We start from the raw sequence: 22290 nt of genomic DNA, 5'->3' as shown, positions 1-22290 counted from the left end.
AACCACTTTAGGACTTCAGTTTAGCCACTGAAAGTGGGGGAGGGAGCTGACACCTTCTCCAGTCTCTTTCCTCAGGCTGAGGTTCACATTTGGGTTGGAAGGAGCTAAAGGTGGAAAATTTAGGGTCTGACTTGAGAACACCATGAAGGTGATGCACTCAGAGGAATAACCCACATGGGGAGTTAGCACACCTGGGTCTGCCCTTCACCTGGCTGGCTGGCTGAAAAGTTACTTATTTGGGGCCTGTTTACTCTGTGAAAACAAAGTCAGCATCAGTAATCTAGAACTTTTCTTGGGGTGGAAGGCTGGGGGAATCCTTGAGCAATTTGATCTCCCAAGAAGTTCCTTCAGGACACAGCTCAGCTCTCCCTGTTAACTACCCACATTTCACCTGTGGTGTGAGAGCTTCTGGGACCAGCCTGGCCCTGGGAGCATCCTCCAGTTACAAGGTGTAGGACCAAGGCTTGATAACCATCCCTGGAGCAGATTTCCAGACCGAGATGTACAGTAGCTCTCTTTGAAGAGACAAACTATTACTACTGAAACAAGTGCACCAAATATGGGTCCCTGAATGACAACAACCTCACCTGAAGGGAGAGCAGTAGTGTGCCCCGTGGTGCATGTAACCAATCACATTTAGTCTTGTGTCTCTGAAAACTATTTGCTTCATTATTAACCAATTTAGAAGCAGTGATGGAGGTGACATCCAGGCACCTAATAGGTTTCCAGGTTCTGGTAAATTCTGAAGAAATTATTTAGTATAGATGTGATCTCAAGGAAACATCCTCACAGAGGAAAAAGAAACCTTAAAATTGAGCACTGGACTGTGAATTTTGCCTGAAACAACTACCAGTTTCTTCAACTAAGAGTAAAAGAACTGTACAATGGGGATATGGGATTTGTTTCACGGGGTTATTGTGAGGATAAATGGGATACCCCACATCAAAAGCCCTTGCAGTGCGTGACCCCACTCCCAACCCCCACAGTGAAGGCTCCAAGAAGCCAGCTCAAGGAGCTGAGAACGCCTGTCTTGGCGTTGCCAGTTGGTCTGGCACAAAATAGGGCCTCAATAAATATTTACCGAATGAATGAATGGTTGCCTGCTTTAGTTCCTCTTTTGTTGAGTCACACTCTCCTCCTAAGCTCCTGCAATGAAAGTTAGGCCCCCGAAATTCTGCCCGTTCCATTACGGTGTGGATGTAGGGTCCGTGGAACCAGAAGGGCCCTAAAGAAGGAGCAGGGGAAGCCCGCGGATCCGACCCAGGAGGGAAGAAAAAGAAATCCTTAGAGGCGGAGGACCAACAAAGAGCCAGATGCAGGCGAACGCCAACGGGAGCACGCCAGAGCTCCGCTCAGCAGCCGCCACCGGCTGCCCGCGCGCGTCCCGCCAAGCGCAGTCCGCGCTCCGGGCCCGCACCCGCCGGCGGCGCCCTCAGCCCCGCAGCCGGAGCTCGCCGGCGGCTCCCGCCCCCGGGGCGGTGCCGGGAACACGCGGCGCCTCCGCAGGTCACGTGGGGGCCGCTCCGCCGGGCGGCGCTGCCGCTTCCCGATCGCGCCCTCCCAGTGCCGGGGACGCGGAGCTCGCGCTCCCGCCGGAGCCCGGGGAAGCGGAGACAAGGAGGCGCCGCCGCCCCCTCCTCCCGGCTGCGCCCCGGCCCTACGCCCGCAACATGCCGGCAGCCGAGCCGAGCGCCGCCCCTCTCCGGGGGCTCACGGAGGCGACGACGCTGCCGGCCGCCGGGCCGCGACTGCGAGGGTAGCGGGGCCGGAGTCGGCAGCGAGGCGCCGCCGCGAGGCGGGCAGAGCGGGAGGAGGAGCAGCAGGCATCCTCCGCGGCGCGGCGGGCGGCGGCCCTGCTGCCCCGGCGCGCCCATGGCCCGGGAGCGAGGAGAATGCGAGCTGCCCTGCCCGCCGGCCGCCGCCGCCTCCCCCCGCGCCGCGCGCTCGGCGCCCCCCGGAGCTGCTCGCGTCGCCGCCGCCGCCCCCCAGCTGCGGGCGCCCGGCCGCTGGCTGCGCTAGGACTCTCAGCCGCCGGTCGCCGCGGGCTGGTGGGAAGGGAGGAGCGAGAGGGCCCGGGAGCCTGGCGCCCGCCCGGGCGCAGCGCGGCATGTAGCTGCGGGCGCCCGCGTGAGGGTGTCGGCCCGGGGCCCCGCCATGGCTGGGAAGGACAGTGGGAACCTGAAGACGGTGAGGCTGTGGCGGGACGCCGCCCTGCGCGCCAGGAAGCTGCGGAGCAACCTGCGCCAGCTCACGCTCAGCGCGGCCGGGGGCTGCCCGGGGGCCGGCGCTGAGCAGCTGGACTCCCCTGACGCCCCCCAGCTCGTGCTGCCAGCCAACATCGGGGACATTGAGGTGCTGAACCTGGGCAACAACGGCCTGGAGGAGGTGCCTGACGGGCTGGGCTCGGCGCTGGACAGCCTGCGCGTCCTGGTCCTGCGCAGGAACCGCTTCGCCCGGCTGCCCCTGGCCGTGGCCGAGTTGGGCCACCACCTCACCGAGCTGGACGTGAGCCACAACCGGCTGACCGCCCTGGGCGCCGAGGTGGTGAGTGCCCTTCGGGAGCTTCGCAAGCTCAACCTCAGCCACAACCAGCTGCCCGCCCTGCCCGCCCAGCTGGGTGCGCTGGCCCACCTGGAGGAGCTGGACGTCAGCTTTAACCGGCTGGCACACCTGCCGGACTCCCTCTCCTGCCTCTTCCGCCTGCGCACCCTCGACGTGGACCACAACCAGCTCACTGCTTTCCCCCGGCAGCTGCTGCAGCTGGCGGCCCTGGAGGAGCTGGACGTGTCCAGCAACCGGCTGCGGGGCCTACCTGAGGATATCAGTAACCTGCGCGCCCTCAAGATCCTCTGGCTGAGCGGGGCCGAGCTTGGCACCCTGCCCAGCGGCTTCTGCGAGCTGGCCAGCCTCGAGAGCCTCATGCTAGACAACAACGGGCTGCAGGCTCTGCCCGCCCAGTTCAGCGGCTTGCAGCGACTCAAAATGCTCAACCTCTCCTCCAACCTATTTGAGGAGTTCCCTGCCGCGCTGCTGCCCCTGGCTGGTCTGGAGGAGCTCTACCTTAGTCGCAACCAGCTCACCTCCGTGCCATCCCTGATCTCGGGCCTGGGCCGGCTGCTCACCCTCTGGCTGGATAATAATCGCATCCGTTACCTGCCTGACTCCATTGTGGAGCTGACAGGCCTGGAGGAGCTGGTGCTGCAAGGGAACCAGATCGCCGTGCTGCCGGACAACTTCGGCCAACTCTCCAGGGTGGGCCTGTGGAAGATCAAGGACAACCCGCTGATCCAGCCCCCCTACGAAGTCTGCATGAAGGGGATCCCTTACATTGCTGCCTACCAGAAGGAGCTGGCTCATTCACAGCCAGCGGTGCAGCCCCGCCTCAAGCTGCTCCTGATGGGCCACAAGGCTGCAGGGAAGACCTTGCTCCGTCACTGCCTCACTGAGGGGAGAGTGGAGGGAAACCAAGGAGGAGGGGACAAGGAAAAGAGCTACTCCCCTGCCGCTCCTTCTGGGAGCAAAGGCATCGAGGTGACCAGCTGGACAGCTGATGCTTCCCGGGGACTGCGGTTCATTGTGTATGATTTAGCTGGTGATGAAAGTTATGAGGTGATCCAGCCCTTCTTCCTTTCCCCAGGAGCTCTTTACGTGCTGGTGGTGAACCTGGCCACCTACGAGCCCCACCGCTTTCCCACCGCCGTGGGCTCCTTCTTGCATCGGGTGGGGGCCCGGGTGCCCCATGCCGTGGTGTGCATCGTGGGCACGCATGCAGACTTGTGCGGGGAGCGGGAGCTGGAGGAGAAGTGCCTGGACATTCACCGCCAGATCGCCGTGCAGGAGAAGCATGATGCAGAGGGGCTCAGCCGGTTGGCCCAGGTGGTGGACGAGGCCCTGGCCCGGGACTTTGAGCTGCGCTCCGCCAGCCCCCATGCAGCCTATTATGGGGTTTCAGACAAGAACCTTCGGCGGCGCAAGGCCCATTTTCAGTACTTGCTCAACCACCGGCTGCAGATCCTCTCCCCGGTGTTGCCTGTTAGCTGTAGGGACCCTCGCCAGTTACAGCGCCTTCGGGACAAACTGCTCTCGGTAGCTGAGCACAGGGAGATCTTCCCCAATTTACACCGAGTACTGCCTCGATCGTGGCAGGTGCTGGAGGAACTGCATTTCCAGCCACCTCAGGCACAGCGACTGTGGCTCAGCTGGTGGGACTCGGCGCGCCTGGGCCTGCAGGCTGGTCTGACCGAGGACCGGCTGCAGAGTGCCCTTTCTTACCTGCACGAGAGCGGCAAGCTGCTCTACTTTGAGGACAGCCCAGCCCTCAAGGAGCACGTCTTCCACAACCTCACCCGCCTCATCGACATCCTCAATGTCTTTTTCCAGAGGGATCCTTCCTTGCTGCTGCACAAGCTGCTCCTAGGGACCAGCGGTGAGGGTGAGGGCGAGGACGAAAGCTCCCCACTGATGGCGATGCCCACCCCGGGCCAGGAACTGCTCCGGGCCACCCAGCTCCATCATTATGTGGAGGGCTTTCTGCTTCACGGGCTCTTGCCAGCGCATGTCATTCGGCTGCTGCTGAAGCCTCACGTCCAGGCCCAGCAGGACTTGCAGCTGCTGCTGGAGCTGCTGGAGAAGATGGGACTCTGTTACTGCCTCAATAAACCCAAGGGCAAGCCTTTGAATGGGTCCACGGCTTGGTACAAGTTCCCATGCTATGTGCAGAACGAGGTGCCCCATGCAGAGGCCTGGATTAATGGGACCAACCTGGCCGGGCAGTCTTTTGTGGCTGAGCAGTTGCAGATTGAATACAGTTTTCCCTTTACCTTTCCACCTGGCTTGTTTGCACGCTACAGCGTCCAGATCAACAGCCACGTGGTGCACAGATCGGATGGGAAACTTCAGATCTTTGCATATCGAGGGAAGGTTCCCGTGGTGGTCAGTTACAGACCTGCCAAGGGGGTCCTGCAGCCAGACACTCTGTCCATTGCCAGCCATGCATCATTACCAAATATATGGACGGCATGGCAAGCCATAACCCCCTTGGTGGAGGAACTGAATGTCCTACTTCAGGAATGGCCTGGACTGCACTACACCGTGCACATTCTCTGTTCTAAGTGCCTTAAGAGAGGGTCGCCCAATCCACACGCTTTCCCGGGTAAGTGGAGAGAGGGTCGGGGCTCTTCCGTGGCAATGGTTTAAGATGCATTTTTTGAAGATACTTGTTTTTCATTTATTTGATTATTTTCTTAACGTCACAGGTTCCCCAGGAAAAATTTTCAGGGTAAATACAAGGCAGGTGAGGGGATAAGCAAAAGACAGTAAATACCTGAGTGAAATGCAATAATCCCCAGTATCATCCTCTCCTAATAGAAAGACCCAGACTTCAAAAGTGGTTTCCAGTCCCACTTTTGGATTTTGGATCTCCTTTTCCCTTTTCCCAGTTGAGCCTGCCTTTCATGGAAGGAATTTCATCTGGTTGAACAGAAGATGGGTCGTGTCTGACATTAGCCTCGTGTTGAGCACTGGGTTATTGGCGTATCTTAGACACATCTCCAAGGGGTGCTCTCAGCTTAAGATGTCATTGTCACCATCTTTTGTTTGAATTCAGTGTAGTCATACATAAAAATTATTGCTCATTTTTCTTAGGAAATTCTAGAGAAGAATGTTTTGTAATCAGGGTGAATGATGGATTAGTAAAGACAAAAATTTCAGTCTGAAATGCATGACTAAGTGCTGGGATCTCTGTTACCCAGCACACTGGAAGGCAGGGAGGATGCATTACTGAAATCTCTGAGGGGAGTTTCCTGGGTATTTCCTGCCAATTTCGTGCTTTCTAGAGGTATAAAGATTCGCTTTTTGCTAAGTGTTAAGAGAGTGGAGCTTTTTGGTAATACTTTGTAAGAAATGGAAAGAACAAAAAGCTGACAAGAGTTTTGTGTATGTGTGTGTGTTTGTGTGTGTGTGTGTTTTCCTTTTTCTCTTTTGGGGAATGTTTTGCAACAGGCTTTTTTTCTGTTTTACTTTTTTAAACCGTTATAGGTGAGTGGGAGAATTCCAGGGCTCGTGGTCTGGGATTTTCTCAGCGTGGTTAATTGATATTGTGAGTCTTTAGTTGGGCATGTGTCCATTTTTCACACTGGAGCATTCTTCAAAACAACACTGATTTTGGGGGTGCAGGCATGGTTGACAACATTCCAATTGACCTAAGGACAAGCCCCCATGACAGCATCATGGCCCATTTCTCCCCTCCGTCCCCACCCCTGGGGCTCATTGAGCAGTGCTGAAATGAAAGTCTGCCAGCCACGCTGATCTTTGTCCTAGTCTGAATGCAACTCGTAATGGTATCAGGAAGCAACTGGACACCAGTATTTCCAGGGGTAACATCTTCCTGTTGCCCTAGATCTAGACTGAGTTTAATTCTCCGGCTTGAAAAAAGCCTCCATATTCAGTTACCAGGCAATTGAGCTGTCCATTGTGAATGATTATCTGGTGTCTTGTCATTGTCCGTGACTTGGTAGACCCTTTAGTTTGTTTTATATTTGCCTTTGTACCTCAGTCACAAAAGCAAATACTTCTTTATTGTGTTACTAGATTGAATAAAGTGGTTGAGAGTTACATAGTCACGGAGTCGCTTAGTGAAGGAGCTGCCTCCCGCTGATTCATCCTCTAAAGATGGAGCATTAATGTATCTGTTATTATCAACAAAGGGAAGGACCCAGATTATTGGACAAGTGAAGATCTGTGGGGGGGAATTCCAAGAACTTGGAGGAGTAAACCATGAGGCTGGAATTTTTTTTTTTTCCTAACCTCAGCTCTTTATTTTTTATTTTCAATAGTCGTGAATTCCACCAACAAGCATGTGCCACACTATAGACACCAAGAGCCCATTCTCTTGCTATTGTTTTGCCTGTTTGTCTTTCAAAGGAGGGACACCTGGTTTGCAATCTTGGCTGTAAGGAGAAGATGATTTGCTTACTGTAAAAAAACAAATAAGTGGTTGAAAATTATCGAATTATCTATCGAGTAGGCATAAGTCGCTAGTTGTTTTTGTAATAGAGATGGTGTGTTTCTGTCTTATTTATGGTCAGAGAACTAAGTTATCTTTTTTGGTTCGTTTAGGAGTATATTTCTTTGAAAAGTAGCAAAGGGCACAGAGTAGCGGAAAACCATGGTTATGGTACATTCATGACATTAAGAGGACAGGGATATAACTGTATGGTGACAGATGTGAACTAGACAGCGTCGAAATCATTTTGCAATGTACACAGATACTGAATCCTTATGTTATTTATCTGAAACTAATATGTTAAATACACCTCAATAAAACAAATAGGTAAAAGAAGATAGGAAAAAACACATTTTTCTCTTCCAGATTTTTCTGTAACAGCCATCATTTGATAGTATTTATCCCAATTCTGAAAGATGTGGGAAGAGCTAAAATGATAAACAACTAGAAGGCAACGTAGGAACAGAGTTATAATGTTGGGTGTTCAGTTAGTTAGGGCATATGTTTAAAAATATGTTTGAGTCCCTAGGTTATTAAAATATATTTTCAGTCAGCAGAAAGCTTGGAATCTATTGGTAGCCTTTCTGTCTTTTTAAAAAATCATTTTGTATTTTAGAGACATTGAAAGAATTTGTTATGTGGTTTTACATTCAATTAACTTGTCAAGTTCCCTTGAAAACTATAGATTGTATTTATTTATTTGAGAGAGAGAGAGCATGAGTGAGGTGGATGGGCGGAGGGAGAGGGAGAAGCAGACACCCCGCCAAGTGGGGAGCCCAATGCGGGACTCGATCCTAGGACCCTGAGGTCACAACCTGAGATGAAGTCAGATGCTTAACTGACTGAGCCACCCAGGTGCCCGTCCCCTGTAAACTCTTAACAATTTTAGATAGGATGGCGTGAAATTGAGGGAGAATGTTTTGTGGACCATTTGCTTTGTGTGTGTGTGTGTGTGTGTGTGTGTGTGTGTGGCAATTTTAAGTTATTAGTTTTTAAAATCGGTGCTTTTTCATAGAAATGAGCAGAAAACTGGCAGAGAAATTTGAGACCCATTAAAATAAAGTTTAATGGGGAAAAATTCATTTATTTTTTTCAGTGGTGACAAGGTAGATTTTTAATTTTTTCAACTTCAGGACATTAAAATAAGAATAAATAGCAAATTACTGTCTCCCTTAATTTTATACAGAAGAAATGTAAAGTTGCATTACTATCTTTTAAAGTTTATTGGGGGGTTGGGTATGAGGAGCCTGATTGGTCCTGTTCAATGTCAAAAGGACCCTGCATTTTCTGGCCTGAGCTGCACTCATGCAGTTGGCCTAGAGAGAGAGAATGCTGGATTTCTCTTTTCTGATTCTGGTTTGCAAAAGAAATGTGATGTTTTGGAAACTCCTCAGCCAACGACCACTTGGTTTTAAAAGTTCTAGTGAGGGGTGGTGGGGTGGCTCTGTCGGGGAAGCGTCTGCCTTCGACTCAGGTCCTGATCCCAGGATCCTGGGATCGAGCCCCGAGTAGGGCTCCCTGCTCAGCGGGAAGTCCGCTTCTCCCTCTCTCTCTGCCCCTTCCCCCTGCTCCTGCGCTCTCTCGCTCAAAGAAAGAAAGAAAGAAAGAAAAATCTTAAAAAAAAAAAAGTTCTAGTGAAAAAAGATCTCCTCATGTTGTTAGAGAGATTACCTATTTATCTTATTTAAGCTGAAGGGTTGTGTGACAAAGAGATGCTTTTGGAAACTCAAAGGAGGTTAGACAGAGCCTGAGCGCCAGCTGTGTGTTTGCCTGCTTTCTCCAGGTACTGACCTCCTGGCAGCTTTTGCCAGCCAGGCGTCCTCCTTGTTTCTTGGTGGGATGTTCTTGTCCTAGGGGAAGTTTCTTCCGGTGGACTATTTATTTATGCTTTTGTTGTTTTCTACCAACAGAGCATCTAAACCAGAAGAGCTGAATACTCTGGAGGTTGGATGATGTGTGGCGTATTGAGTCAGGTGCGGAAGCTAGGATACAGGTCCAACTGAGACGCCAGTCCTCCGATATTCCATTCAAGGGGGTGGAATGAAGGACACGTGTTTTTAAATTGGAAGAGTGGGTCTTAGGGAGTCGAACTTGGCTTGCACGTGATTTTTCACTAAATATCCTACTCTCCAAATCACTAAAGGTCATTTTTAGAAATAATTAGGAAGCAACCCAAAGCAGTAGACAGAGAATTAGCATAGGGTCACCATTACATTTGGTCTCTTTCATTCACTCAGTGACTCGATGCCTTTCTCCGTCTCCTGAGTGCCTTTTGCCCTTGTTCCATTTCTCGTACCCTGTGTACGTCTGGGGCATTCAGCATATTCAGCCTCGCTCTGTTGGTGTTTCTGGATGTCATACTATCGCTTTGATTCGGTTCGCTCGCTTCCTCTGAGCAGGAGACCTGCCTGAGGCTTTGTGGCTTTTGTAAGAGCTCAGATGTTTGCCGAATGATTGTTTGGTCTTTTGTGAGAAATACCTTTTTATTTTTCTTGTTATTCACATGCTCTGTCAAATACCCAGGTGGCCCAGTAGTGATCATCTTGTTTTGCCCTGTGTCCCAACTTCCCTCTTCCACCCGGCAAGTGTCCCTCTGGTGTTTCCATTGTGTTTGTATTACTGGGCTTTCCCCTGAATGGGCCCTTCATTTTGACCACTGAAGCAAAGGAGGATTCTTGCCTTATTATAGCTCAGTTTTAGAGTTACTGGAATTTGAGCCTGACCTAGTTGTTTGGATTGAATTAGTCATTGTTTTTAATTTCACAAAGGTTATTAAATATCTTTTTTAGTTTAGCTTTATTAACATTGATGCCTCTTGGTTTTTATTTTGTGAGCAGTCCTCTTTGAACTCTCGTGGGCTTTGTTTCATATAAAAATCAAAACCTTAATCATGCAGGGAGAGAAAGAAATACCATGCATGACAGAAATCAAAGACTTGGGGGCGCCTGGGTGGCTCAGTCATTAAGCGTCTGCCTTCGGCTCAGGGCATGATCCCGGCGTTCCGGGATCGAGCCCCACATCAGACTTCTCCACTAGGAGCCTGCTTCTTCCTCTCCCACTCCCCCTGCTTGTGTTCCCTCTCTCGCTGGCTGTCTCTCTCTGTCTAATAAATAAATAAATAAATAAATAAATAAATAAATCTTTAAAAAAAAAAGAAATCAAAGACTTGAAAGGCCTTGGGAATATTTAAATTATTTTAAGTATTAGGTGCCTCTTCTTTAAACTCTAGAATAGAATCTCAAGCCCATCTCTGCACAAGTAGTTTAGAATTGCCTTCGAGAAAGTATTTCTTATTCGTTAGCAGATGTTTTATGTCATGCTCTGCTGCGTGCTTATCTTACTCCCCTGTAAACCTCCCTTGTTCTTTTTCTTAATCATTTACTTCATTTTACCACCTCAAATATTGTTTGGGGGATTAGGTAAGAAAATGTGTTGAGGACAAGTTGTTTTCTGTGTCTCTGAAGAAGTGAGGGGGTGTGGGGCTTCTGCTCTATAATACAGGAGAGGGGTGCAGGCTGGTGTTGGGGTGAACATTTCTGGTTGCTTTCTCCATTCACCCATTAACTTGCTTCTCTCCTTGGGAGCCTGTTTTGATTAAGGACCTGGTCATTCATCTATTAGGGTGCTTTAAAAAAAAAAAAAATGCCAGGGCAGGTGCTGACCTCCTGTCTTACCCTCACTTGGCTCCTGCCGCTTTGCACTCCTGTGCCTGGGGGTGGAGAGGAGAGTTGCTTTGTGTTTCCAGGCTCTGTGGAAAGGACATCGGGTAGGGTCCGCTCGGGGCAGGCCCAGCCAGGTTTCTGCTCTCCCTGGTTCAGCCGCTCTGATTGCAAAACCAGTGGCTGCGTGGCTGTCGGGCTTACACTCTTCTGGGGGTTGGCTACCTTTGCTTTAGTGGGTTGGAGGGACGAGGCCCCATTTTGGCCTGCATTCCCCAGTTCTGCTCTTGAATTAAAGAAGCTGCTCTCTGATCCCCGATGGGCTTCTCATGTCTGCACAGCGTGTAGAACCCAGAATGATCTGTGGGCATGTCAGACAGCCCCAGCACACGTACGAGCTCATTTTCCACAAAGACTGTCTCCCGTGGAAGGTATGGCGGTATGACTCTGTGGTTACATCCCTTCCTCCGAGGTCTGATGTTCCCTGTGAGGGCCCAGCATTCCTGGACAGTGCCTGGCACAGGGCCGAGAAGGTTGAAGGTGGGCGGTGTGGGGTGGGGGGGGGTGGGGGGGGGTGGGGAGTGGGAGTGTTTCAGTAGAGATCGGTTATTTTTAAAGAACTCAAGAAATTCTAGTGTTTCGTGATCTATTCCTTGGCAAGGTGCTTTTTTGGGTTGTTTACGATGTTCTTTACCTCCAAGTGTGATTTTTAAGGTAAACGTATATAATTTGCCCATGCGATTTTTCTGGTACCTCTGTTCCTGCCTCTTATATATGTCCCCTAGCTCAGACAGAAATGGCAGAGGGGTGGCCAAAGGAGCAGCTCCCTGGGAAGTCAAGATGAATGAAGTGCAGAAGCTGGGTTCAGAAAGCCCTCTTCTCCCTGATCTCACATTTGCTCTCCTCCTCCAGTCAGTGAGCCCTGCCACCGCCCCCCACCCCCCTACCGTTCCATAGCTTGCTCCTTCTAACTCATCCCCGACCCTGCCTTGACCTTGTCCTCTAGACATGCGGAGTGTAGGTGAGGAGAGTGAATGTGTGTGTGGGGGGGGTGGTCCAGGGAAGAGGTTTTCCATGGTTTGTACCAGCTATTTGCCTCCTTCCCCATGCTGCTGCTTTCCAGAAGCTCTGCAAGGAGGTCGGGTTGCGGGTTGGAGTTCACAGAAGCCTGGAAGAGTTGCGGGCTGTCCTGAATGCAGACGTGTTTCTGTGTGTGCTCTGTGCTACGGGTAACAACTCCCAGACACCGCGGCCAGCAGGCCTGACTTATTTGTGGAGAGGGAGGAGGAACATTTTTTTAGTTATTTTTATTTTTGGCACTGGAAGCCTGAAAACATTTTCTCATTTTTCCTTTCTCATGATAATCTCTTAGCTGACAATTCTGGTGCTTGGTTTCTTAAGGAGTTAAGTTAGTGAAAAACCACCAACAAACTTTTTTTCCCCTTTAGCTTTATAATTTACAGAAGGCAAAGAACACAAAAGGAGAAAGAAAGTGGGAGTGGGACAGAATGAGCAGGAGGGAGGTCGTGGGGCACTGCTGGGCACTGGCCGAGGCTTCCAGAGGGCCTTGTGAGCCTGGAGGCTGTTTCACTCCCTTTAGGGAGGAACTTCTTGCTCTGGACAGGCAGCCCCGGGCACCCAGGCTGTTCCAGCTGTTTCCGTTGCTTTGCAGCTCTGCGCACAAGGGCACTTGGGAGAAGCGCAAGGAGGAGAAGAAAGCTGGGCTTGTGTCAGACGGCTCTTTGGAGGTTCCTGTTTCATGTGGGTCTTTCTGCGTTTTGAGTGGCGTGGCTTACTGCTCCTTCTTTCTCCTCTACTTCTTCCTCCTTTTTTTTTTTAAATCAAAATCCATATAACATGAAATTAAGTCTTTTTAAGTAAACGGTTCCTTTTTTTTTTCTTCAAGATTTTTATTTATTTGACAGAGAGTGGGACAGAGAGCGAGAGAAAGCAGCAGAGGAGAGGGAGAGGCAGACTCCCCGCTGAGCAGAGAGCCTGATGCTGATGCGGGGCTCCATCCCAGGACCCCGGGATCATGACCTGAGCTGAAGGCAGATGCCAAACTGACTGAGCTACCCAGGCGTCCTCAAGTAAACAATTCCACGGCATTTAATGCGTTCACATTGTCGTGGCCCTCACACCTTAAGTCAAGTGCTTCTTGAAGCAAGGAGCAGGGGACGCTGATGGCTTCCTTTCTGGGCCAGATAGACTAGAAAATTCTCTCACCGGGCTCTTTGTGGCAACTTTCCTTCTGAGGCATGTCTTGAGAAGAGTAGGGCTTTTTACGCTGTGCCTTGGGATGCCATGTTGATGAACATCTTTTCATACGGCCTCAGTGAGAATCCTCTTACTCGGTGTTGATGAGAGGATAGAAAGTAGCTCGTGGGCCTTCCAGTCTGTTCTGTGGCATTTGTGATTTAATGGGGGGCTGACAGTAAAGAACACATAGAGGAGAAGCATATATAAGTACTGTGTAATCAGTTGTCTTCTGTGCAGTGCTGGGTTTTTGGTTTTGTTTTTTAGCATTGTATTTATTTGAGAGAGAGAGCAGAGAGAGCATGGGGGTGGGGTGGGCAGAGGGAGAGAGAGAAGCAGGCTCCCCGCTGAGCAGGGAGCCTGATGCAGGGCTCAATCCCAGGACCCTGGGATCATGACCTGAGAGGAAGGCAGACACTTCACTGACTGAGCCACCCAGGCGCTCCACAAATTTTCTATAAAAATTTTGAGTAGAGCTCTGGAATGATTGGCAAGACCATAGGCAGTAGAGTTAAGGGGAGGGACTTGCACTGAAATGAAATTAGGTTATTACCAGATTAGACAGACATGTACCGTAAGTTTATTAGCCAGATTCCGTCATTAATCACTCGAAATGCCTGCTGTATACAGAAGTCTGCACTGAACTAGGAGTTGGAGGAGAATAAAATAAAATAAATATATGGCCTAGGGAGCTGAATTGGGATTTTGGTTGATTTCATTTTTGATTCTTGTATATATGGAGTCTGACAACATATGGAGAAATTCATTTGCAAGTTTGAATAATTACTGAAAAAGAAAACCTGGCTTTTGATTTTTCCTGAAAAAAATGAGATTGTACTGAGAAAAGTCGGCTACCACTTTGAATTTGCTTGACACAGAGGAGTAGGTGGGAAGTGATGCCCAAGCCATTCTCTTCCGTTGATTTTCAGTTTGGATCATTTGTTTGCAAGAAATCTCAGGCAGATCTTGGAGAGCGCTCATGAAGCCCACGCACTGTAGGTGAGGCTTTCTAAAAACTTTGAAAACACATCCGCTTTTCTGAGGGGGAAGAGGCCTTCTGTTCAGGAGCCTTCACATTGCTCAGAACCACTTATGGATTTGCTTCTTTTTGAGAGGGATTGAAGCGATCAGTCATTTCTGACACCCAAGATTATGAACACCGCCTCCAAAGACGGTACAAATTAAATTGGATACTGTTGTAATAAAAATATATGGTTGCTGCTTACAGGTTTCTTTGTTGAAGGAAGCTTTGTGGAGGTGGCTTTCTGTTCTTAGCATGTTAAATGGTGAGAGAATTAAAGAGTTAATTTTCTTAGATCCTCCCCACCCTGAAAATGAAGTGTTTCTATTAGTGCTGTATTACAATGGTCGTGAATTTGGGTGTAGCAAAACAAGCCTCTTTCTGTACTTTCTTTCTTTTTTTTTTGGAAAAGAGAGTTTAAAAAAAAAGTAGTGGAGAGAGAATATAATAAAATCAGAAAAAATGATATTTTCCCAGGGACTGTTGTTTGACTTAGCAACTTTTTTGTTGTTTCAGTCAGATTTTTATTTTTCATGCCATAAAGGTTATTATTGTATTAATCATCACACCAGGCTTTCCAAGGGTGTAGTCTTGGGAAGACTGTGGGAGTCAGGGGCACTGTCGAGTTCCCAGCATGGTGGAGAGACAGTGCTAAGTGCCTCTTATTGGATGATCTCATTTAATCCTCCCAGCAATGCTGGAGGCTAGGCATGATCACTGTCCTCACGTGCAGGTGCAGAAATCGAGGTTTAGAAAGTGAAGGGACTGCCCCAGAATGCGAGCGCTCCGGGATTTCAGCCCTGCCCCTCTGCTCCTACCCATTGCCCTGCTCTGCCCCTCAGGGTTAGGCTGCCCACTGCTTCTTCCTACATGCACCAGCTCCCCTCTCCGCTTCCCCTTTTCCCTCCATGTCCGTTCTGTAGCCCTGAGCACTGGGCCTATGGGGTCTGCTAATGCATAGGATCTGCCCATGTGAAGATCAGGGGGGTCACAGTCAGGTGCTGGGGAGAAATAGGGTCTCAGAGAGGTTCCTGGAGGACCACAGTGCAGCTGAGTATTAAAGGGTGATTTCCAGTTAACTACATGAAGGAGGTGGGGAGGGTATTTCAAATTAGAGTGGGATTTAAAAAGTCAGGGGTTGGAGAGTGAGACAGATGGGTCAGTGTGCCATGCCTGGGGGTGGGCGTGTGCATGAAAGCATTTAGCTATCGTATTAAGGAAGAGGTTTCTTCATTTAAGTTACCCTTATGAACTGATAAAAGTTTGCCAGAGACCATTGTCGGTCCACACCCTAGAGTTGGAATCATCGTCCTAGCCCATTCCTATTCCATCAGACAGCGCCATGTTGAGACCATGGAAGAGATTTATGGCTGGGAGAATGGAAGGGCAGTTTCCAGTGATTTGCTCAGACTTATAATCAAGTTGTTCCTGGGCTGACAGAACACCTGTCCCATAGATCCATGTCTGAGCCCGCCACTGGCCACTTTCTCCACATCTGAGAACGGGGTGAAAAGGAGAGTTGGTTATTCTAACAGCCAGATGGCCACATGCCTCCATAATCCCTGGGAATGTATCCGAGAACATCGATTTTCCTCCCTCTAAATCTTACCATAACAGATCTTGCAGTAGAGGCGAATTTGGCCATAACACAATTAGCATGTGATTGTGGACTAAATTTCAGCGTCTTCTCTTTGTGCTTTTTGTGACATCACTGACTGAAAATACTGTTTTCTTTTTAATTAATTTTGCAGTAATGGAATACCATATTTTGTGCATATCATTTGTTTGGACACCGCTTCCCACACCCTGACAGCGTTTGCTCACGTTGTTAGTTGCAGTGTGCTACTTTGTCCTTCCTTGACTCGTAATTGATCAAAATATACTCAATTACATTTTAATTGAAATCCTAGGAAGTGGAAGATATTTTAAATGTTTATTTTATTTTATTATTTTATTTTTTTTAAAGATTTTATTTATTAATTTGACAGAGAGAGACAGCCAGAGAGAGAGGGAACACAAGCAGGGGGAGTGGGAGAGGAAGAAGCAGGCTCCCAGTGGAGGAGCCTGATGCGGGGCTCGATCCCATAACGCCGGGATCACGCCCTGAGCCGAAAGCAGACGCTTAATGACTGAGCCACCCAGGCGCCCCTAAATGTTTATTTTATATTTTGTTCATCTTTACTTTATATTTTGAGTTGAAACACTTGGAATTTTGTGTGGCATTTTAAAATGGAAGCATTATAATATGGTGGTTACATGCAGGGGCTCTTGAGTGGAGGGCTGGGTTGGATTCCCTGTTAGTGGTGTGACTTGGGGGATCATAATAGTTTCTGTGTCATAGGGTGGTCCTGAGGCCCGGGTTCATGCATATAAAATGCTTAGTACAGGGGCGCCTGGGTAGCGCAGTCGTTAAAGCGTCTGCCTTCGGCTCAGGGCGTGATCCTGGCGATCCGGGATCGAGCCCCACATCAGGCTCCTCTGCTGTGAGCCTGCTTCTTCCTCTCCCACTCCCCCTGCTGTGTTCCCTCTCTCGCTGGCTGTCTCTCTGTCATATAAATAAATAAAATCTTTAAAAATAAATAAATAAATAAATAAAATGCTTAGTACAATGCTTGACATACTGCAGGAGCTCAATAGATGTTAGGTGCTGCTGCTCTTACTACGGTTATTCTGAAAGCGCAAGTCTAAACATATATTTGGAAATCTGATAAGCTTATGGATAAAACTCCCCCTTTTTTGTGGAAGGAGTGTGATCTCTCCTCATGAACACCTTAGGCTCTTTTGAAAATGGTTTTTTTCCCCTTTATTATAACATACATAAATTTGAAGGGCAACGGGAAAAAAATTACTCATGACTGATATCTAATGTCGTTAATTAACACAAGTTACTCAATTTTTTAAGTTTTTTCCCCCTTAATCTTAAATTTATTAAAACAGGTAGCTGTAATCCCATTGTATAAATAATTTAAATAGGTTTTTTTTTTAACCTAAGTGAATGACCATGAATATGGTTTCACGTTATCGGTATTTACACAATAATTATAAATGCTTGCATAACAAGGGGATTTTTACCTTTATATAACCACTGGACTCTTAAGCTGTTTCAAGTTTTTGTTGTTATGCGTAATTCTCTGATGGCTTTATTTCTTTATAAAAGCTCTTTCTTATTTGGGCAATAATTCCAAAGTGGAATCATTGAGTGAAAGGCAAGGATGTCTAAGGCCCAACACATGCCTCCACTGCTCTCCATGATGGGTCACAATTCATAGTCACACCTGCTGAGGACACGAGATTGATTTCATTGTACTTCCTCAGTATTGGGTATCATCTCAAAAATGCACTAACATTTGATGGAAAACAATACCTCACTGATGGTTAAAACTTTTAATTAATGAAACTGAGTGTTTTCCTCTATGAATGTTGCCTAATTTTGTTGCTTCTTTTGTGAATTGCTTAATAATATCTTTCAGCATCATCTTCCTGGTACTTTTCTTTTCTGTTTTTAATCACAGTGATTTCGTATTTCTTACAACCACAGACTTCAATTTATATTAACTCTTTGCTAGTATTCAAGATAATGACCTTTTGTCTCTTGCACATAAGGTATTTATTTTCTAGTGTACTTCCCTTCCAAGGTTAAAAAACATTTGATGTCTTGATGTTTTAAATTTTATCCAATACAATCTATTGATCATTTCCTCATGATCCAATGAAATACATTATTCTTTTTCTAAATACAGAGAGGTAACAGAAGGACTCATAGCGAACCATAATCTCTCCACCCATACAACCTCCACCGATAACAAAAAACTAATATCTGTATGTGGATGGTATGTTCGAAAGCAAAATCCCATCTCTCATAACCCTTACCCTGAGTTTTCTTTCTCCTCTGTGAAATGTTTCTTGTGATTTCTTCCCAGGAAAAGAAAGCATATATTTGCATATATTTTAAACTGAAAGAGATAATGTTACACTCGTTTTGCACCTTGCAGTGGGTGACTTAAAACTGTATTTTGGAGATGCTCTCATATGAGTAGTTACAGATGTATTGTATGTCTGTATATCAATTATATTCTACCAGTGGTTGTCCTGTTTGGTTGGTTGTATACTGAAAAACCTTTGATTCTCTCAAGGTTGTTTTATAAATTTTATACTAAGTAAATTCTCTGGTTTCCAGAATTTTGAGAAATACTCAAAAAATTTTTTTAAAAGATTTTATTTATTTATTTGACAGAGACAGCCAGCGAGAGAGGGAACACAAGCAGGGGGAGTGGGAGAGGAAGAAGCAGGCTTCCAGCGGAGGAGCCTGATGTGGGGTTCAATCCCATAACACCGGGATCACGCCCTGAGCCGAAGGCAGACGCTTAACGACTGCGCTACCCAGGCGCCCCGAGAAATACTCAAATTTTAAAAAAAAGATTTATTTATTTATATGAGAGAGAGAGAGCTGGGGGAGGGGCAGAGGGAGAGGGCGAGAGAGAATCCTCAAGCTGACTCCCCACTGAGTGCAGAGCCCAATGAGGGGCTCTATCCCAGGACCTTGAGATCATGACCAGAGCTGAAACTGTGAGTCCAACACAACTAACCAAGCCACCCAGGTGTCCCAAGAAATACTCAGTTTTATTTCCTTCAGGGTTAGTAATCCAGGTTAGTGCTCAGAACAGTGTTGAGATGGCAGTTAGAAAAAGACAAATAATCTGAGTCAAAATGGTGGGACTTAAAAAGGGGCCTGGGAGTTATAAAAGTTTACCTTTGTCACTTAAAATAAGGATAGTCTTTTAAATTGGCTTTTGTGATGCCTACTGGAATACCATTGTTTTCAGCATGATTATGCCTTTCACAGCCTAATTCATTCATTTTGTTATTTTTTTTTAAGATTTTATTTTTTAAGCAATCTCTCCACGTAGCATGGGGCTCAAACTTACAACCACAAGATCAAGAGTCACGTGCTCTACCAACTGGGCCAGCCAGGTGCCCCTAATTCATCCATTTTCATGTGATGTCATGTTTAGACATAGCAATACTGACAAAAATACTGACATATATAAATATATGTGTATATATTGGCTGCACGTTGGCCTGGCATTGCCGTAGTGTTTTTCATTAGGGGGGCTTGTTGCATAGGGGAGAACTGAAAAGAGAGATACGAATTTTCCAGAAGAACACTGTAATGCTCAAACAGCTCACTGGTCTGCTGAGAGCTGGGCTATTTTGTGCCCAGGGCACAGTAACAAAAAATGGGATGCAGAGCCCCTGTGGGATGCATCTGTCCCTGTCGCTGATATTGCTCACCCCCAGCTGGCTGGTGAGTGGCCCAACCCTCTCCAGATGAAGGCAGGTGTTCTTTTGAGTTTCTTTCTTTTATCAAGCCTCTGCTACTATGTATGCCTTTTCCCTTCCTCAAGAAAAACATACGCATGCCCTCTGGTTACCACGTACTGTGCATTCTCCCTGATTACTACCTTGTTTCCCTCTCTTTTTCCTTGGCATAGAGAAAAGGAAAATTCACTTGTTTTCTGCTTGGTCATTTCAGGAATTTGCCTTGGAGGCTGTGGGGCCAGGCTTTGCTGCAGGCAGACAGAGCTTATCAGATCTGTTAGCCTCTCTGCTACTTCTGGAAAACTGTTCATGCCTCTGAGGCTGGTCTGGGTGACTTAGTGCAGACTTAAAAGCTTACCCGAAGAGCAGGGATGATTGCAGCGTGTTGATGACCAAAGCTATTAAAATTCTCTCCCTGAGTCAAATAAATGAACAACAAACAAAACAACAACCGGGTGACTGTTGCCTGTGCAGATAAATTGCTGGATACCGGCCCCAGGTAGCCCACGTGCAGATTGGAATACTCAGGCCATCCCTATTCACGGTCCATGAATCTTCTGATTTATCGTGCCCTTTGTGATTCGAGACACGTTTATTCATGGGGGGATTTCCATTGAATCAGAGCCCACTGTAAACTAGGAGCAAGAATCAGGAATCAGAATGGCTCACATTGTTCTTTGTTAGAAAAGAATCCTGGTCCTTCAGTTGTAGACAAATATTTGCTTTTGAAGAATCCAGTGGTGTGTCGGTGGCTTTGTTCACATCCAGGCATAAACACACGCTCTCTCGCCTTCCAAGGAGGCCGCCTTCCAAGGAGGCCGGCGCGCTCGTCGCACAGATAATATTATAATGCTCGGAATCTCGGGGCCTGCTACTTCGAGTGTGACTAGCTTCTCACTTCTTTCACCTCCCTCTCCTCCTCCAACGTAGCATGTTTCCATAATGGGACAGGTCTTCACCCCAGGGAGTCTCTCTAGTGTCTTGTGGAGGGTGACATAGGACACGCGTCCCATTAACTCTAGCGATGAACACTGCCACGCAGCTTCCTAGCATTATGCTAAGGCAGCATCAGAGAGAGAGGCCTGACATCTTTTATCTTTCAAAGCCAGCGGATTAAGGAGTAAAGAAGCCTGCACCTCTGGGGAGCTGCCCTGAGCCTCAGTTTCCTCCTGGCTACATGAGGAGAAATCACTCTAACCTTTCCTTTGCGCTTGTTCGTGCTCTCACAGCCTCCTTAGATGTTGTGAGGATGAAATGAATAATGGATGCCAAGTATCCAGAGAAGTTTTGAACCATACAGTAAGTGCTTAATACATGTTGGCTCCTGATCCCGCTTTCTGGGCAAGGAACACCGAGGTGTAGGTTGGCTGAGTCACTTAGCCAGGTGCACACAGTAGGTGCCAGGGCCCAGACTCCCCTTCTGCAGAGTATATGCCCTCTGTCACCACCGTGTACTGTCTTTCAGGAAAATGCTAGCTTTCCACCTGTCCAACATGGGCGGTTGGTTGAAGGAAACATGGAATAACGTGTGGGAAAAGCATGAGCACCCGAGTCTGTAGTGCTGGCCCAGAAACAGTAGCTGGCCATCTGCAATGTGGGGGCATCGGGCAGGTGATGGGGAGTCAGAGGCGAAGAAGACCCCGGTCCCAGGAAGCTGCGGTCTCTGCAGGCAAAGCAGGCAGTGAACGTAAATGGCGGTGCTGTGTAGTGAGGGCCGAGATGAACGCATCTCCTGGGGCCAGGAGGCCGGCTGAGGACCGGACCTGTCTGGAGCCGGTGGGTGGGGTTGGATGCCGGAGGACAGGTCTCCTGCTGAGCAGAGGTGGTGCTAGGGGACTTTCTGCCAACCACCAGGGCCACTGAAGTGTCATAGAGTCGGGGTGAGGGGAAGAAGGTGGGACAGATGCTCGGGCGTCAGCTCTCTTACTGCATAGTGGACATGCCGCGTACGTATTCTGTAGCCTGTCTACCTGATTAGCTGAGATGCGTGGCAGAGTTCTTGGCAGCTCAAGATAAAGCTAAAGTATTTTGATTTAATTTGATTATTCCCTCCCCCTCCCCCCCAGGGTGAGAGGGCAGTGTTGAAGGGCCAAACAGGGAAGTGTCACGTTCACCTTTTGTAAGACTGGTCAGGGCAGCGTGGAAGATGGGCTTGCATGGAGTTAGTGAGGAGTCAGGGCGGCGGGTGGGGGGGGGGTGCTCTGAGGTAAATCCCGCAGTAAGTGATACAGGTGTTGGGGAGCTACGGGAACTGTCCAGGATGTTAAGGAGGTGCTGTCCTAGGCCTCTCTGCCGGGCCCTGAGGGCTCAGGTATGTCAAGTGACCTTTCCTGTCTGTGAGGTGTACAGCATCTCTCTTTGATTTGGGTGAATGGGGTGGGCTGAATTGGAACCACACTGGGTGTGTGTGTGTAAAACAGAGAGCAGAAGTGATTGGAGAAGATGAATTTCAACAGGACTGATACATGTTGCTTGCTGACTTAATTGGTTTATTAGGGTTGTTTCCCCCCCCTTCCGTGGTGGATACCAAGTGAATCCTCGAAGATTTATAGTCTTCAGTTCATAAGTAATGACATTTGCAGAAAAAGAAAGTTCCGCATTTGTTCATGAATTTCGAAGGGTCTTGCAGAAGTCAGAGACTTTATAAATATCTGGTAACCTCTCACCACTGTAAAATATCGAAAGGATCAGTGATGCTGATGGCAGCTTGCTCTGTGTCATGAATTATGTATGCCGCGTGCCCTGGAGTTCTTCATGGCCTCGCATAACGAGTCCTCTTTTGTTCTAGCTTATTTTCAGCGCGGTGCTTTTGCAAAAGAAGAGGTCAAAGCAAATGCATTACGGAGATCTGTTTGGTGCAGGATGATCGCCTTTTGCCATCCTCTTCTGTTCGTTGCTTTTGTTTGTGCTTTGTTTATTCTTTCGAGAATGGGTGTGCAGTGGGGTGGGATTTGGGGAGAGTGGGAGGACAAGCCCCCCGTGTTGACAGCTGTAGGTCTGGCTAATGGCAGAGCACAGCTCGGGCACACCTC

At 48.2% G+C, this 22290-nt stretch overlaps 1 protein-coding gene across 4 annotated transcripts in view; it reads left to right on the top strand.

Annotated features, from left to right (window-relative positions):
• The first annotated feature begins 2016 nt into the window (after positions 1-2016).
• MFHAS1 (multifunctional ROCO family signaling regulator 1) overlaps positions 2017-22290 on the top strand; it is a 96015-nt gene continuing 75741 nt past the window's right edge. For 3 of the 4 annotated variants that reach the window (XR_006782053.2, XR_006782054.2, XM_045810865.2), the window contains exon 1: positions 2017-5152. Coding sequence is in view for 2 of the 4 variants with exons in the window: in XM_045810865.2 (XP_045666821.1) it covers positions 2155-5152 (2998 nt within the window). In the remaining 2 variants the exon portion in view is untranslated. Of the gene's footprint in view, positions 5153-8913; positions 8977-22290 lie in introns of all 4 variants that reach the window. The other variant, XM_045810867.2, reaches the window with a different exon arrangement.

This window comes from Ursus americanus, chromosome 27 (assembly GCF_024610735.1).
Source record: "Ursus americanus isolate L20-20 chromosome 27, mUrsAme1.1.p, whole genome shotgun sequence".
In the NCBI taxonomy this organism is placed as follows: Eukaryota; Metazoa; Chordata; class Mammalia; order Carnivora; family Ursidae; genus Ursus; species Ursus americanus.
Note: the sequence above shows the minus strand (reverse complement) of the source record. Positions and strands in the feature narration are given on the sequence as shown.